Source organism: Hevea brasiliensis, chromosome 16, assembly GCF_030052815.1.
Source record: "Hevea brasiliensis isolate MT/VB/25A 57/8 chromosome 16, ASM3005281v1, whole genome shotgun sequence".
In the NCBI taxonomy this organism is placed as follows: domain Eukaryota; kingdom Viridiplantae; phylum Streptophyta; class Magnoliopsida; order Malpighiales; family Euphorbiaceae; genus Hevea; species Hevea brasiliensis.
The window spans coordinates 57,087,870-57,107,118 of NC_079508.1; the positions used below are offsets into that span (position 1 = coordinate 57,087,870).

At 33.1% G+C, this 19,249-nt stretch overlaps 1 protein-coding gene and 1 pseudogene across 4 annotated transcripts; both read left to right on the forward strand.

The window, feature by feature from the left end:
• The first annotated feature begins 625 nt into the window (after positions 1 to 625).
• Positions 626 to 4,794, forward strand: LOC110666394 (N-acylphosphatidylethanolamine synthase). Of its 4 annotated transcripts, none has more exons than XM_021826877.2 (5): positions 630 to 976; positions 1,068 to 1,195; positions 2,482 to 2,567; positions 3,685 to 3,822; positions 4,293 to 4,794. In XM_021826877.2, the coding sequence occupies exons 1-5, from the start codon at positions 768 to 770 to the stop codon at positions 4,575 to 4,577; spliced, it is 846 nt and encodes a 281-aa protein (XP_021682569.2). In that variant the 5' UTR covers positions 630 to 767; the 3' UTR covers positions 4,578 to 4,794. The 4 variants fall into 4 exon arrangements, with proteins under 4 accessions (XP_021682571.2, XP_021682569.2, XP_021682572.2 ...); XM_021826880.2 differs by having other exon boundaries at positions 640 to 941; XM_021826878.2 differs by having other exon boundaries at positions 748 to 983.
• Positions 4,795 to 5,032: 238 nt separating this feature from the next.
• Positions 5,033 to 17,993, forward strand: LOC110666424 (kinesin-like protein KIN-14E; annotated as a pseudogene).
• The last annotated feature ends 1,256 nt before the right edge of the window (positions 17,994 to 19,249 follow it).

Consider the following 19,249-nt stretch of genomic DNA (forward strand, 5'->3'; position numbering starts at 1 on the left):
AATACTATAATTAAGTAATAAAATAAAATTTATTTTTTATAAAATAAATAGTTAGCTTGAGTTATTATCATGTTCTTCATGTTTGGTAGATTCTAGGAATAGAGGGAAAGGTAATAAATAATTAATTAGAAGTGTAATTCAAGTGAATCAATATAATATTTAGTTTGTGCTTTATTTAATATTAAAAATAAAGTTTGAAATTTAACTCGATTTGATTAAATTTTATTTTTTTTAGACTTTAAATTTGATTTAATGTCATACGTTAAATTTTTTAATTTAATTAATTACTATAACTAAAATTTTATTAATATTTTTAATTATATATTAATAATTATAGATATAACTATAATTATATATAAATTCAATTAGGTTTATAAATCACATGCTATTATAACTAAAGTAGGCTTATATTTATTTTTCATTAATTTAGAAAATAATATGATTAGTACAATGAAAGCAATAAGTTTTGTTTATTTTTTTTAATATATCTTATGTTTATATCGTTTTTATTTAAAATTACATAGTTTATATTATTAAATTTTTTTAAAATTAATATATTTTATTTTTTTAAATATATATTAAATAAAAAATATGTATTTATTGGGCGGCTATCATAATAGTCGCGGGTCAATGGTAACGGGTATAGAAAGGAAAAAGAAAAAGGGTCTGAGACCGAGGGAGTATCTTACCCAAAACCCAATTGAAGTCTGCAGAAGTCGAGTATGGAGTTTGTCCATCTTATTCAGGACTAAGGAGTGTGTCAATAAATGGGGCGAAAATTGGAATGGGCAGGAAGTGGAAAGCACATGGGAGGGATTCCAAGGAAGATGGTATTCATGGCAGTAGGGGGATTCGCTAAGGCAGTAGCCAATCTTCTCAACACCACCTCCGTTCATAATGCGGATACACTTGTTCATCTTGTCCGATCTCGACCCCCTGGGGTACCCCTCATCACTGTTAGCAATCACATGTCCACGTAACATGTCATAGCAATATCATCACCACTTTCTTTCTTTGTAGCTCTTCTTCTGTTTGCAATTTTATTTATTTTTCGTTCTTTCTAATAGGTTGGATGATCCAGTCATGTGGGGATTCCCTGGCTTTCCATCCTTTGATGCAAATTTGGCTCGATGGGTACTCGCCGCAGAAGACATTTGTTTCAAAAATTCCGTGCTGTCTTATTTTTTTCGCCTTGGTATTTTTTCTTCATGATTTTCTTTCAGCCTCCTTTTATATTTATATTTTTAAAATGTTTTTAAGGGTTCAAATTACTTCTTTAGTTCTGATTTGAGAATGAAAAATCAGCTGAAGGCCACCTACAGAGTTAGAATGCTTAGGCTTCTAATTCTATCTGTCAGACAAAAAAAAAAAAAAAAATTCTATCTGGCTGTCGCTTATATTTCTTAAGAATTACCGTGTAAAATACAATCTTCGGTTAGATTGGTAACTTTCATGGCTTTTCTAGCCCTAGAAACTTAGGAAGATTATTATATAACTTGTAATTATTCTGTATTTATATTCATTTTGGTTGCGAACTCTTCACTAGAATAGTGTCAAGGGTAGTTCTCGGGGGCTTATGAGTTTGTTTTACCTAGCCAGTTGCTACAATGGTGGATTGATTATTTATAGCTTTTGCTCATATAATTCCATGCAAAGATTTTTTTTCACCTTTCCTCTTATCCAGCATTAAAAAAGGCATCAAATGCTGGAAGAAAATAATGTGGAATTGGCTTTTCAACGGATTTAATAAAAGTTGGATATTCATTTAGTAGTGCTTGGGATTTGAATGATGATTCTAGCATTGTTTACGGCGGAGGTGGTGTCTCAAAAGATTTTTTTTTCTTTTTCTCAATTACAGACCACATTGGTAGAGAGCTACATTGCCATGTTAATTTTGTGTAAATCAAGAATGTGAACATTTGAAATCAAATAAAATATTAGAATTCGATGCAATCATATCACTACAATAAACATCAGGATCGGAATCAAGTTTGTTGTTTCTTTAGAAGAGGCTGAGGTAAGATCACAATTTCTATTCTGTTTGGCTACAACTCTGCCATATTTTCTGTTTGGAGGTAACTTGTCTAACCTTCAAGGGTTTCAAACTATTGTGAATAGCTTTAGAATCTTTTGTTATTACTTGGGACTAAACCAGCAGCTGGGGAACTGAATTCAGTTAAGGTGGTTCTATTTGGGAAGGTTTGCAAATGTTTTTCACAGATACAAGAAGGGTGCAGTGAATTAGGGGCAACAGCTGTGATTAGTTCTCTTTACAGTTTCCCTTTTCTCCTTTTTTTTGCCATGTGTAGGATTTAGCTTAAACGGTCGAGTCAATTAGGGGTAATTACTTTGTTAGTTTTGCTTGTACTCAGTTGGAATTCCTGGCAATCATAATGATTATTAGCATGATTAGACTAGTGTTGCTTTGAAACATAATAATCTTAACATTGGCCTTTGTTTCTGAAATTGGAAATTGTGCAGGTAAATGTATACCTATTACTAGGGGTGCTGGAATTTATCAAGAACACATGAATGAAGCTCTTGAACACTTGGGCAATGGCGCATGGGTAAGGCTGCTTACATCAACCCTCCCTGAGCTCGCAAGTGTGTGATTCTTGGTGTACTGGGTCACCCTTTTTGGTCTTGATGAACTCCTTGGGCTTAATGTTAGTGATAACTGATCAGTGATGCAAGGGAAGTATGGAGCTCATATTTGTGTAAACTGCTCATTTGACTTTGCCTGACTTGTAATGTTCTCATTTTCAGATTGTTGACTGGCATTCTGGTATCTATGGTCATGTTAGGAATATTTTCTTAGCTTCCCTCCCACTTCTCATATCGATGTTCCATGTTAAATTATTTGCTCATTATTTCCGCTCTACCATCTCTCCTACCATTATCTTCTATCCTATGGTCACATAAGAATAACTGAAGTTGACTACTGAATATTTATTTAGGAAAAAGTTACAGGATCAAAAGGTTTTCAAATTTAGGGAGTAAGATGTAGGTTGATCTGATTAGGCAAATAAATACAAGTTAGGTTCATCTGATTAGGAATGGAGTCTGTGAGTTCATTTGACTCCAGATATATCATACCCTTGTTTTTTTATTGTCTTTTTCGTTAATTAATTTCTTGTTGGTCTATGGGAGATGTCCTTTTTTTTAAAAGAAAATTCTAAATAACAAGTTAAGTATCAAGAGAATTTTGCTATATAAAAGAGTATTTAGTTGTATAAATGAGCATTTGTTAAATGTTGTGTGGGAATTGACTTCACTTTTCCTATCCACCTTCTAGTCTCTTGCTGATACCAGTGATTAATGGCCACTTTTGTGAAAGTTATATGGGCCTTCTTTTTTGAGATCACAATCTCTTTTAGCAATTGTGGACACAATTTCAATTAGTGCCTGGGCAACTTGAACCAGAGCATTAAATTAATTAGTGGCTATTTCATTACTTGGAAAATGTTTGAGGTTCACAATTTCTCATAGATGCATACGTACTTTCTCACAAGAAGTTGTCAATACATGCATTGCATAGTTAACTTTGAGTGGTTTAAAACTTTTTGTTCCATGAGAATTCTATATCTTTATTTCTTATTCAACTTCTTATTTCCTCTCCTTCGAAGAGACAATCACATTTTACTTCTTGTTCTGATGGTTTCTTTGTATGTCCCTAATGGACAGCTGCATACATTTCCAGAGGGAAAAGTTTTGCAAGAGGATGCACCAATTAGACGATTAAAATGGGGAACTGCAAGTCTCATTGTCCGTGCCCCTGTAACCCCAATAGTCTTGCCCATTGTTCATCAAGGTTTTGGGGAGGTACTTCTTTACCTTTGTTATCTAAATTTATAGACCCTCTGTAAATCACTACGGCCATAGGTCAATGTAATAGAATGACAAGATTTTCCTTGAGGCCCCTCCTAGTGCTAACTAGATCTGGCCCCTTTTTGGAAAAATTGTATCTCCTTGGCAGCTCGGGCATGCCAAACACTTAAAATAAGATGAAGAACAAAATAATTCTTTCGCTCTACTGTGATTCTTTGGAGGCATGTAAAATGAACACTTTGAATGCCCAACCATGCATATCTAAGCTATCCTAGCACTTCCATATTTGACATATGTGTAGACCTATCATCCTTATTTAAGTGAAATAAAGTTTTAGAGACTGCTATTATTATATTCAAGTTTCTTGACATGTTGAATCATATGAGTGATTTTATGTCTTATCCCAACTGGCCCATTTTTATTGTCTATATTATCTCATTTAACACTGTGAATTATAATCACAGGTGATGCCTGAGAATTATTGGTTTGGAAGAAGGCCTCCTTTTCCGTTATGTAACAAAAGAATTAACATAGTTGTTGGTGAGCCAATAGAATTTGAACTTCCTAAAATGAGGCAAATGGCAATTTCTATGTCTCGTAAATTGCATTTTCCTAGCAAAGGATGGCCCAGTATTTCCTATTATGGACTGGATGAAACAGCACAGAGGTGTCTCTACATGGCTATTTCAGAGAAAATCCAAAATGTCATGGAAAGCTTAAGATGTTTGGGTAAAAGTTTTCTGAAGTAAAGGGTCTAAATTTTGTGCATCTTGAGTATGAGAGAATTTGGCTGTTCTTTCCTTTGAAGCATGTGAAACGGCAGAGAATATATGTTCAGCTATTTAAATAACTTCCAGTACTGATAAAGATTTTTTCCTGATGTTCTGGAGAGGTTTGGTGGTTTATGAGATTTTGTTCTCTAATTGATATTTTATTATTTATTTAAACTTCCTTTTATTAAACAAATATCGACTGAATTGTTAAATGTGCACCAAAATCTATAATCGCCATGAGGAATTAGATTTGGTAATGTCAGTGTTAAACAAAAGCCACTTTAACTCCTATTGAGAATATGAAAAGTACACTTCTGATGCACGTTTGCTCATGTAAGGTCTGCTATATATATGCAAGCTACACTAATAAATCAAATTCCAGGATTGTGTAAATTCTCTTGGGATTTCAGGTCAACAGACAAAAAGTAACTATGACACCTTGGCATAGAACATTAATGGGACTTTTCTGGCAATGGTCTGAAGGGTCTTTACAGTTGGAAGCTACATTCAGGTATTTGTTCCTATCTGCATGTTATTTGTTATTGGCCCAGATCCCCCTTGTTGTAGGTCTTGTTTCAAAATAGGTGTAGTTCGTGGAACAAGGAGTAGAAGCCTTATGCCCTACCCATCAATTAGTTCTATTAAGATGTTTCATGCCAGTCATTTGGCAAGTTACGAGTTACCTGTGAAAAAGTTATTTCCTTGGTTTTCTCACAAAAGAAAATCTCTTCTTCAAGTTTTGATCGTGGTTATCCCTGTTGTCTTGGGACAATAAAAGGATTGTGTTCGTGTTTTTCGCTCAATTAAATGATTGTCCAAGTCTTACATCTGTGCATTCTTAATTATTTCTTCACGCCTGTATTGTACATTGAGCAGACTTGCGTCTTTTTGAAAATGACGTAACAACTTATCTGGAAATTTGATTGGCATCTGCAACTCATTTAAGATATCATGTGTATGCCATTTAGTAAGAAAATGTACCGTAAGAAGTGCTGAATTTTGTAGGCAAAGTATGCAGAATATAATCTTTTAGCTTTTTATTTCGAAAAACTTGATTTGTAGGTTTGCAGGATTTGACTTCCATCTGATTTAGATGACAGAGGGGTATGATTTGTATCACACACATCATTTGGTGGGGCAGACCAATGATGAAGATGTAACTTGGTGGTTCATGCTGACAAACAGGGATGTAGAACACGGACCTTTGAGACCAAAACCCAAACAAAACTTCAATATTCTTTATCTTATGGTAGTTGCAATGGGTGTCAGAAAGTGAAGAGGTTCCAATGAGTAATTAAATTCATTGGTAGCACTGTAAAGTTGGGATTAGCGCAACTTTCTCATATTTTATCTTAAATGCTACAAAACTCAGACTTTTTTTTTCTTTTTTTTTTTTAATACAACTTTTTTTTAAAATTTTTTGAAAAGAAAGAGGGATTTGATTCCACTAGATTATCATGAAGAAAACATAGATAAGAAGAAGGGTGCAACCCAAAGAGTGAGGTTGTCATGACCTATGGCATCTCTAGTAATTGCATGAGCTGCTCTATTGACATCCTTCTTAACCCAATTCAAGGAGAAGGAAATTCCTTGGTGAAACAAAAGCTTACAATCCCAAATCACACTACCAAACTTTGAAAATCAACATCACTAGACGTTATGGCATGCACCACCTGTTGAGAATCAATTTCTAAGTCAACTTGGAGTTCATCATGGCTCTATACCACATCAGAGCCTTTCTTAGGCTCGTCCCAATAGCTGCAACAAAAATAGAGATGAAATGGATTGCAAGTAATCTTAAATTTCTCCCAAGAAAGAAGGGATAGAAGCTTAATGAAATCACAAGTATGGTGAGGAACTATCATGATGTCTTGATATAATATTGTTCATTGATGGATCCGAGAGTTGGAGAGATTTCCTTGGCAAAGTGCCGGCAATCCAGTAATCCCTTATTGAATGGACCAGTCGCTCAAACAATGACAGTACTTGAATAGATTTGCAAACACTGGATTTGGGCTCCTCTCAAAATATGATCTCGCTATCCAAGTCCAAGTCTACGGACAAAGATTGTGGGTGGGGTCCTTGGAATTTTCCTCTGATCCTGTACAAGTCGTTGTACTTGATTCACTATATCATCTTTAATTAATTTTAAAATTTTACCATATACCCTCATTCAATTTTAAAATAATTTAATATTATTTTTAATTGTTTTGTTAATGATTGAGTGTATAAAATTTATCAAGGCATTAACTACTCATTAACCACTTTAACTAAACATATGTACTCTAATTTAGTACTTATGAATTAATTTTCATGAATTACACTAATATAACCCAGAAAATAAAAATAGCTCCCAAGGAAATAAAAAAAGAAAAGAAGCTTTTTTTACAAAAGAAGCAAAAGAAGATATATATATATATATATATATATATATATATATATATATATATATATATTCTGTTTGGTCATGTGCAAGTCCGTCTACCATGTAACTAGTTAATATTTATGCTTCTTTTGCTTGTCCCTCGCAGTACACAAGCGACACTTTCGGTTGCTATTCCTCCTGAACTTGCAGGTGCTATTCCTTTGATTCTTAAATTCCAGGTAACTTTATAATTTTTCTTGCTATTTGTGCAACGTGTGAAAGAAAAGGGTTTTTGAAGCAGCGTGAAGCTTAAGAAAAGAACTCACACTCACAAACAAAAGTGAAAATTGAGAGAAAATCTCTGCTGAGATTTTATTAACTGAAAATTAAACTGAATTACATGTAATTAAGGGGCATTTATAGAGTTTAAACTCTTAATTCTAGCAGAGAAATAGATCTATTAAATAGGAATGTTAGACAAACTAAAATGCAATAGGAAAATCTAAATAAAATAGGAAAAACTAAATCCTAGCTGAAATAGGAAAACTAAGTTAAAACCTAATTGGAATAGGATAATTAAATACTAACTGAAATAGGAAAGCATCTAAAACTAAATCTGGAGCTGTATTTTAACAAAACAGGAATCTAAAATGGGTTAGGACACTTGGAGGTGTGTTTGGACTATTTTGGAATGCGCCTCTAAAAAGAAAAAAAAAAAGCCCCGCGTCAGTTTTATTATTGAACATATAACTATCATGTCTGGCTAATGATCATTTATATTTCCAGTAACCTTCTTTGTAGTTTGAGGGATTCTTAAGGATGATGCAGAAACAGATTCAATCCACTTAAAAACGTGGCTTCTTTTTCAAAAAAATCTTTAGGCCCTCAAGCTCAGGAAAAATTCCCATTTGAGGATACGCTCTGATTCCAAAAGGTGAAACATTATACTGTATTTCATGGCAATTTGCTTTCTTGTGTACGCCAAACTCATGAAGAGCTAACTCTAATAGCTTTTTGCAGGATCCTACACCAACTTCATTACTTAAAATTAATAGCGATCTGATAAGTCGAGCAACTAAATTGTTTCAAATAATTTTGAAGTACATGGGAGTTGATTCATCTGATCGAGTAGCCCCAGTAAGCTTGGATGAACGGATTGAACTTGTTGGAAAATTATACAAGCATACACTAAAACAGGTAGACCTTCGAGGTGAACTTTTTACTCAGATTTCAAAGCAAACCAGGAATAATCCTGACAGGCATGTATATTTTTGTTTGGTATATATATGCTTACAAGTTTTGACTTGGCTTTCTTTCATGGGCTTGGTAAGTTTTGAACTTGAGACTTATAATAACCTGCATTAATCCCTGGGGCTAATGCCCAAGGGCATTTCTAGTCAATTTTTTCTTTTATAAGTCGGCAAATGATGATTTGTGGCTTTTTATGATTGCTTTTTAAAAAATATATATATATGAAAGCTTAATCTATGTCTATTTCTTTACTGATGCCAACTTTCTTAGTTTATTTTCAAATTATCGGCAATACTTGATTAAAGCATGAGAGCTAATGTATTTATGTGCATCCTCCATGCTTCCTAGCAAGGACATTGGTGGATATTTTTTTGAGTATGTTCACAATGTAGCATATGGTGCAAGTACTGATTCTGAGGTCCAAGTCCTTGCAGTAAATACATTAAATGCTTTGAAGCGTTCTGTTAAGGCTGGTCCCAGGCATATGATACCAGGACGAGAGGAAATTGAAGCTCTTCTAACTGGTCGAAAGCTTACAACCATAGTGTTCTTTTTGGATGAAACTTTTGAAGAAATCACATATGACATGGCAACAACTGTCTTTGATGCTGTTGAGGTAATTAAAATTCTTATCAAATTTATTTGTACTGCATGTGTTATATTTTGTGTATGTTTCTTCTTTGGTGGGTATAATCCTAAACACTTAATCCCCATTAGATAAGGAAAAAAGAAAAGCAAAGTAGGTTTTGAAGGGTTTTTTTTTTTTTTGTGCACGCATAAAATAATTGCTTCATGGTCGAAGGAAAAATGGCATCTTCATTCGATGTTAAATCAATCTCACTGCAGTAAAGCAAAACAAATTATGATGAGGTCATCCAAAAATAATAGGAACAATATCATTAAACTTAGGCCATGGTGTGCATTGTTTGATGGAATCCTAAGTTCCCAACAAGTTTATTTAGTTGTTGCCTGAATGGGAATTCCCTTGTGTTAGTCTTTTGGAGGCTAAGGAAATAGCACACCTTATGGTCCTTTTGAAATGCTTCTTTTAAATAACTTGCATCTATAAAGCAAGAATTTGGCCAGTTGCCCACCTAAATATTTTAGAATCAAAATGATGGCTTTTTTAATGACCCAAGCATCTTATGAGCTTGGCATGTGTACACCCGAAGTCCCACAACTATTGAGATTGTTTGTACATATGGACCTTTATAAACTATTGCCAACATCCACGGATGACTTTTGGGCCACGTGGTTTGCCCCAGCTCTACCTCATTGTTAGGCCAGTAGCCCACATAGCAGTGGTTCATGATGATACAAAGTGGTTTAAGATGGTTAAACAATGAATACAACAGTGTCCACATTATCCGGTTAGATCTTGACAAATTGGAGAGTCAACTATCCTTTCATCTGATTTTTTTTTTCTCTAATTTTTGTTAAATGAAAAATACAAAAAGCAATTATAATTGGTTAGAGAGATATTACCTGGTTACAAATTCCTATAATTGTTGGAAGTTCATAGACAAATGTTGCTACCACTGTACTTTGCCTAATTAGAATTCTAGTCTAAACTGAGAGCAAAGTTCTTGCATGTATTCCATTTGAGTTTTTTTTTTTCTTTTTTCTTTTCTCTTTTGTCTTTGAGCTTTCAAGAGGATTTATATTAATTTAATTCATACCATTTTAGGAACTTTCTGGGATAATTAAGATGTCAGCATATTCTAGCTTTAGTCTGTTTGAGTGCTGTAAAGTTGTTACTGGTTCCAAGTCACCTGACCATGGGATGGTAATTTTTCTTTGACATTTTTTGATGTTTTGATGGTTTTCTTGACAAAAATTTAATAGGATAGTTATCCAATGCACTTCGTTCTTGTGTAGAGGAATACATTGGATTAGATGACAACAAATATGTAGGCGATTTGTTGGCAGAATTCAAGGCAGCCAACGATCGAAGTAAGGGAGAAATCTTGCATTGCAAATTAACATTTAACAAAAAGCTATTTCGGGAGTCAGATGAAGATGTAGCACACCCAATGTTTGCGCAATTATTGTATGTTCAAGTTTGTAAACGAATCCTTAAGTATAATGCAAATTTACCTTATAGTTAAGAATGACAGTGATGTTCCTTCCTAAAGCTTAAATTAATTTCTAACTTCTAGATTTACTGATGCATGTCTATATTGGTACAGTTGCAACATTACTATATATTGGGCAATTATCCTGTTGGAAGAGATGAAGCTGCGCAGTTGTCTGCATTGCAAATTTTGGTTGAGATTGGATTTGTTGGTAGCCCTGAATCATGCATGTTCGTAATTCTATTCCTTTGTCAAACTCTAGTTAAAATTAGCCATTTCAATTTCCAATTTTGCATTGTGCACGTTCGTAATTCTATTCCTTTGTCAAACTCTAGTTAAACTTGGCCATTTCAATGTCCAATTTTGCATTGACTTTGTTTTGGTTTCTTAAAAGCTAAGTTAAAGTTTTAATTAGGTGTTGCACCTCTACTTGCTATTTCTTTGAGTTCGGCGGTGTTGGGTTATATTCTGCAGCGATTGGACTTCCCGACTTGAGCAGTTTCTACCTAGACAGATTGCAATCACCCGAGGAAAGCGAGAATGGGAGTTGGATATTCTTTCTCGTTACCATTCAATGGTTGGAACCCAATCTTGACATTTCTTCTTCATAATGTCAAGAAATTATCTTACCTCAAATTTTATGTTGGCTGCATTCTGTTTTTTCTGAACATTGAATGCAATATTGCAATCTGCTTGCACAATTTGATAATATTCATTTGGGATATACTGATTGCTAGAACATATAATTGTGAACATGCTACTCCTAGAATATTGCATGGTTTTTCTCTTGCATTCTTTTTGGAAGTTTTACCATTTTTTCACTTCTGCTATGTTCTATTTTCTTTTAACGTCAACAAATAAGGCTTGTTTAGTTGTGTTGGCAATGCCTCTCATTTTCTTTTTTGTTTTTTCTTTTTTTGAAAGTTTTTGCAAAATCATTTTCAGCAACGGTGTTTGGAGGATGTTTGTATTTATAAACTTCTATCAAAATAATAATATTAGTAACTAGTTTTGGGTTTAAGTTCCCAGCAAATCTTTTTGTTACTCATCTTCGGTCAAATCTGGCCAAATTGATCTAAGGTGTTGTGTGTTCAGTAAGATGTCCAATAGTCCCATATCTACCCATATCTACCTATCTCAACTAATATATCCTATTATTTCTTGTGTTTACTGCTATGCGATGCTTCCCCTCTATGTCAGATTAATGACTGCTTTTGGCATCAAAGCAACAAGCTCTATATATAAGGTATAAGATATTGCATTTACCTAGTTTCTAGTAAGCCAGCTTCTTCTTCAATTTGCTTTACTGTAATTGTCATTCATGCAATAGCTTCAAGATATAAAATTTCTCCTGTCACACCTTTTTTACTTCTTATTGTTGTTTTTCTATACCACCGAGTTTTCTTCTGGGACGTTGGGATTAATCAGATTTAGGTTGTTGTTGTCATAATTTATCATACATGGTCTGAAATAAAACACTTTTGAACTTTCTTCTAATTGTTGGTAAAGAGTGCAAGGGCTGATTAATGTGTTTTACGCTATACCTATTTTTTACTTTTACTCTATAGACTAAGCTTACTGAACCTTTTTCCACGTTTTCTACTCATTAGATTTTAGAATAACATCCCTTATTTTCTATTTGCTTCTTTTCTTGTACATTACTATTCATCTTTGGTGAGATGTTTTGTTCAATATCTAAAAGTTCTGTCACCATTTAGGAACGTCTGTCAAAAAATGATGCAAGACAACAATTTTTGCGAATATTGAGGACACTTCCTTATGGGAATTCAGTTTTCTTTGGTGTCTGTAAGATTGCCAGGACAGATTACTTTGGTTGTCAATGAGTGAGGGGTAAGACTTATAAATTTTACATTCATAAGCCCATCCTATCATAAAGAATGTACATTTAGCATTTCTTTCATGATCATATATTATTTTGTTTATTCATTTTCCTATAGGTGCATTTTTTTTCCATCCTGTTCCAAAAGAATATTTGCATTCAGCAGAGCTAAGAGATATAATGCAGTTTGGTAGTAGCAATACTGCTGTTTTCTTTCAGATGTGAGTTGCTGGTGTTCTTCACATAATTCAATTTGAGACCAAGCAGGTTCAACAACTAGAATACTGTCCTATTTGTTGATTGTCCGTAGGCTGAATTCAAATGCTTTATAACCATATTGTATTCTTTTGTTTAGTAGTTAAAATTTCTTCTTTGGAGAGAGAAGAAATTTGTGTTGCTCTTCAGACACATATAAATGATGTTATGCTACGTAATTATTCTAAAGCTTGGTCTGCTGCAAGTGGCTTAGTGAATGGAGATCTTTCTAACAATTTTAAGCCTCCTAATGTGGAAGTCTATGAGAAACATGTACAGGAATTGTCCAAAAGTATTGGGGAATCTCAGAAGAACACTGATCAGGTAACCGATGAATAAATTTTTTCTTATGTTTAATGAACATTTGTAGCAAGCTTTATATGTTGGTGGAATGCAGTTACTTTGCTGTGAATATGTTTGCATCATCATTCATTGTATTATATGGCACTTTGTATTTTCCGTTTTGTATCTGTGGGGGGATGACCAAGTGAATCTCTAAGAATAAGGAAATCAAGAGCATTTTTGTTTGTGTTTACTGATTTTGTTTTCTCTTCTTTTTTTTTATTTTATTTAGAGTATTTTTGTTTGTGTTCACTGATTTTGTTTTCTCTTTTTTTTTTTTATTTACTTTAGGAGTTTTTGTTTTAACTAGAAACCATAGACATGAAATTCAAGTTTTTTTTGTTCTAATTAGGGAACACATTGTTTTTATTGTTTAGGAATTTAATTTCCTCTTACTTATTTACAATAGTTTAGTATTTTAGTAGGGTTATTTAGGAACTCTTAATTTTCTTTTTTACTTCTACAAATAGTGATCTAATTTTTTTAGGATTTTTTCCTTGAATTATTTAAAATATTTGGGGTGTAAACTTTGGGTTCTATGTCAATCAGCATTTAGGATAGTAGGCCAAAAGAGCGACAATTCTATTTCATTTAAATTTATAATTTATTGGAAATTATTTTTTAAAATGGAAGGATCATGAATATACCCTAAAAAATGGGATGTCCATGTTGAACTTACTGGATATGCCTTGAATGTATTATAAAAGAAGTAGATGCATGTTTTTTTTATGAAATCATAAACATATTGAAGATGAATGAAGTTATCTAATATCTATGTATTTATTGTCATGTTTCTCTCCATTTCTGTTTTCTTTTATTTTTGGAAGGTATTTGATGCGCTGTTGGATCAGTGTTTTGTGAATTCATGTGGCCTGTGCCTTTGATAGTTACCATGTATTGCTTTACTTGGTTATTTATTTTGGCTAGGACCAAGGTATCAAGTGATTATGAAGCAGCTTTGAAATGAGTTACTTTCCAGGGTGTGATATTTGTAGACTTGTAGCTGCTTGCAAAAATGGAAATGAGATTAACAAGTTAAACATGGTAATCTAGTTATTGGAAGAATTGCATGAGAAGCAAAGGCAAGAAGTAAAATTGCAAGGAGAATTGGAGAGCTTGACAGATTCCTTGAGATTTGAAAAGCAAAACTTGGCAGAAGTCAATTCTGATCGCGATAGACTTAGATCAGTGTGTGCTGAAAAGGATACAACACTTCAAGTTAGTACAATCAATTTTGTAGCGATATCCCTGTTGTTCATCATTTTATCTATCTTTAATAGCATTGATTCTGTATATATAGGTAGCTTTATTGGAGAAGAGAAACGTGGAAATGAGGTTGCCACTCTTGGTAACCTAGCTGCAGAGAATAATGCAAAAAAGGATTTGATTGGGATCAACAATCAGGTAAAATTCTGCAAATATATGTATCCCATGAATTTATATTTAATTTTTGCATAGCTTTAAAGTCAGATTTGGACCTTTTGATCTATGATTGAAATCATTTTCAACTCTGCATAAAACAGGCATTGCACAAGCTTCAAGATGAACTGAAACTGCGCAATGAACGGTTGCATGCAACCAAAGACAGTATGAAAATATTGACAGATGAAAAAGTGTCTCTAGAACAGAAGATATCTAGGCTTGAGAAAAAGATTGTTGAAGAGGTTTTCATAAATTCTTAAATTTTCTTAAACAATTTATTGCTGATTTCAAACAATGAAGTATTTGATTTCCTTGTTGGTCATAATAGAGATGGAATTTCTCAAGAAAAACTTTGAGCAAGAACACAAGACCTTAAAGCTTCAAGTGACTGAACTTGAAAAGAAGTTGGAAGTGGTTACAGAAAAATTAGCTGCCACGAATCAACTCTTGCAATTAAGGATGCAGATTTTGCTACCTTGCAAAATAGTGTGAAGGAACTAGAGGAACTCAGAGAAATGAAAGAGGTATATTTGAGTATATATTTTTTGCTGGATGTAAATATTTCATTTGTTTAATTTCCATGCCAATTGGTCTCACAAAAATCATTAATTGAAAACAACCTAATAAGTTTTTATGTGCTTTCAGGACATTAGATAGAAAAAATGAGCAAACTGTTGCTATATTGAAGATGCAAGGAGTTCAACTTGCTGAGCTTGAAGTACTTGACAAGGAAGAACAAGTTTTGAGGAAGCGCTACTATAGTACCATAGAAGGTTATCAAATACCCTGTTGGAAATAATTCTAATAGCTTACTCTTAAACTGAACTAAGCCTCAGTTTGAACTAAGGATTAGACCTGAAAGATTATACCATTGTAATTGATTTTAGGTTTTAAAGCTTATACATAACATCATTTGAAAATCATATCATAACCTGAAAATAATTTTAAATAATTTAGTTCAAGATTGATAGGGGTCTTCTTGTCATCTGTTTGTTCATTTTTCCTCATATCCATAAATATCTTAATAAATAATAATGATAATAACTGTTTTTCAATAATAGTAAAGAAATAGTAATAATAATATAATTACTTGGTAAGCCATGGCATATTCTTCAAACTTATATTTAATAGACTTTAGGTAGGGATGCATGACTAGTTATAAGTAGCAAATATGAGAACGATTTGAAGTGTTAATTGTCAAACGAAACCGAATATTTCAAAACCTATATCAAACCAAACTAAAATATTATGCTTTGATTTGGTTAATAATATGGCTGGGAGCTCTTTTTGTCTGAAATAAATTAAAGAAGACATATCACAAAGTTTAATATAATCTTCCAATAAAATCTAAAATTGTAATATAAACAAAAAGAAATAAACATCAATTAAGATATTAATTTGAATCCAACAAAAAAAGTTACTTAAATAAATATGTATGTATATGATATTAGAAAAAAAAAGTAATTAGATAAATAAAACATTTTATATATTTGTGTATAAGATTTGGTTTTTGGCTCAATCTCTTAAAAGGCAATAAGCATAGTTAGGGAAGAAAAAGGAAAGAATATAGGATGTAGGTAAAAGGATTGGAGAAGCAGAGTTGCTTAGGAATTTCCATTCCAACACTATATCACATTCATAAAATAGCTACATGAGCCTTTGCTCCTTGTAATATTAGTCATTGTAACTGCAACATCAATTTTCTTTCAAAACTTGAATATATCTCTATGTTGATTTGACTAACGCATACTCAACCCTTCAATTTATTTTAGACATGAAAGGCAATATTAGGGTTTTCTGTCGTTTACGGCCTTTGAATGAGAAAGAGATTGCTGAAAAGGAAAGAGACATGATTACAAGTACAGATGAATTTCAGTTGAACATCATGGAAAGATGATAAAGCAAAACAACATGTATACGATCGTGTATTCGATGGCAATGCTACCCAAGATGATGTATTTGAGGACACAAGGGCAAATTTGACTTTTGGATATATTAACATATGAACTTTTTCTGTAGCTTGGTGTAAAGTATTTGAATTGCCATTCTTTGTAATGCAGTATTTGGTTCAATCTGCTGTTGATGGGTATAATGTTTGCATATTTGCCTATGGCCAAACTGGTTCTGGGAAGACATTTACAATGTATGGCTCTGAGAATAATCCTGGACTCACACCACAAGCTACTGCAGAGCTTTTTAAAATATTAAGGCGTGATAGCAAGAAATTGGTATTTTCACTAAAGGTAAGTTGGTTTTAATGGCAATTGTTGGATATTGACAATAACTTAACATTTTCTTTTAGAAATTTAATTCCCAACTTCCATTAGCTAGAATCTTTGATTAATTTATATCTAGAATGATTGTAATTTACTTTACTCTCTATTGGCATGATCTGATTTTTTTTTTTTTTTTTTGTGTTACTAAACTTCTTGTTTTGCAAACAGTGTTGTCTATTTGCACAAGTGCACGTAGTTTGTGTTTCATGATAAGACTTTCTTCTGTTACTAAAATTCTTGTTGATGTCAACTGTATTGTCTATTAACTTCAACCGCATGTGGTGTATGTTTGTAGCCATAACCTTTGTTAGACACTTAGACTTGCAGGATTGTTTTGATACCAGCCAAGCAAAGAAGCAAAGATAAAAATTTCTTTTTATGCATTTGTGAATATTTGTGAATACTTATATTGTAAATGGAAATACATTTATTTCATGGTCTAACACTTGATACAATGATGCAGGCATACATGGTGGAGTTGTACCAAGATACACTTGTGGACCTTTTATTGCCAAAAAATGTGAAGCCCTTGAAATTGGATATTAAAAAAGATTCGAAGATGATTGTTCTTTCATAAAGTGTTACTAATATGAGCTTTTAAAGAAGTTGGTATATGAACTTCATATTGAAGCTTGTTTAGGTTTAATTTGTTTGAGCTTGATTAACATTATTTTTATTTTATGGATCTCAACTTTTGATGTTCAGGGTATGGTATCCATAGACAATGTAACAATCATATCAATCCAAACATTGGAGGAAGTTACAGAATATCATTCGTAGAGGATCTGCAAGGCGACATACACCTGGAACTCAAGTGAATGAAGAAAGTTCAAGATCTCATCTGATACTTTCAATTGTTATTGAAAGTAGTGATCTTCAGACTCAATCTGTTGCAAAGGGAAAGGTATTAGTGATATACTTTGCTTGTCCATGATTTGATATTTTATTTTATTCTCAGGTTATAGCTTCAATTATTTTATTTTATGTGATTTTGTACATAGCTCCATTTATGTTTAGTATCATGAGTTTTTGATATCATATGCAGTTAAGTTTTGTGGACCTTGCTGGTTCAGAAAGAGTAAAGAAATCAGGCTCTTCAGGTAGTCATCTTAAGGAAGCTCAAAGCATCAACAAATCTCTTTTGGCACTCGGAGATGTCACTAATGCTTTATCTTCTGGCGGTCAACACATACCTTATAGAAACCACAAGTTAACCATGTTAATGAGTGATTCCCTGGGTGGTAATGCAAAGACACTTTAAGTTTGTAAATGTATCACCAGCCGAATCAAATTTGGATGAGACCTACAATTCTCTAATGTATATTTTTATTTCAAAATATATGTTTATATTGTGTCATATAGGTTCTCTAAACTTATTTATTAGGGGTTTTTTTTTCTGTGGATACTTTACAAATAATGGTATTTTCAATGTACGAAGTTGATGATATGTGAATTACAAAATATCATTGATTTCTAAACTAAACTTATATACAGTCTAATTTGTTCTTAACTAACTTTTACATTGTTGAGATTCTTTTGGTAACGACAACATCTCACTTTGTGCGATTTCAGGTTTGCATCAAAGAGTTAGGTCAATTGTGAATGATCCAAGCAAAAATGTTTCATCAAAAGAGATGACTCGATTAAAAAAACTGGTAGCATATTGGAAAGAGCAAGCAGGTAGGAGGGGGGATGATGAAGCATATGAAGAGATCCAAGAGGAGCGGACAATGAAAGATAGGACAGATGGTCGTCATCCAATGTAGAGGCTATAATTTGTTCCTTTGAGGCGAAATTACACCTGGAACTTGCAGGGAAAAAAAAATCTTAACATATGGTTTGTCGCATGAACTGTGAAGACGAAGATGGTAGATTGATTAGCTAATTTGATACGAAGGGGTATCAATGATCTCATTGTAATATCATACGTAGGCTCAAGAAGTTCCTAAAAAAATTTAGGTTGTATAGTTAGAATGGCGTGTATATATTACTTGGCATTTTTATGTGGACCACACTTTTGAATGAAATGAAAATTTAATGAATTCATGAAATCTGATCTGTTTGGATGTGACACAGGCCAATCCATTTTTAATATGGGGAAGTCTGATCCTAATTTTGCACTATTAATTGCACCTGTGCATGTTAAGCGGCTATTTAGTTATATTTTCAACAATTTGGTGATTCTGCATAAAGAGGATAGAATCTCTTAATGAAACAAGGTTCCAAACTTCTCTAATATCAAGCTGTTTTTGGGTGATTGTCGAAGTGAATTCTTTCAAAGTGTAGCCAATAATTTTATCATTGTTGGTGTTATTTTATAATGTTTATTGTAATTTTACGTTATGCAAATTCATTTGGGAATGGAAAAGAAATAACAGTACAGCATGAAGCAGTGCAGAGTGAGTTTAAACAGTTGTTGCAAGCAAATGGAAATACATGAAGATATATTTTCATCTAACGCAATTGCATGGGCTCCTCCCAAGATGTGCATGCCTTCTGCTCCCAGTTGTATGCCTCTCCTCATCAAAGGTACGAAGCTCTACATTTTTTATATATTAATTTTCATCTTGATTTCAATTTGTTACCTGCAGAGATGTATGCTGAAGCAAAGCAATTTATGAGCTGACCATGGATTTGGCTTAGAAGTTGGCTCAAAGCTTGGGATTGATAACTGATTTGCTCCAGGCATGTCCTTGCCAATTTAGGATCAACAAGTATAACTTCAATCCTGAAACTGTACGCTTCCCACACACATTCTGGATTCTTATTATACTTGAAGATGGTGAAAATGCTGGTGCTTTTGTGGCTGTGGATCTGGAGCC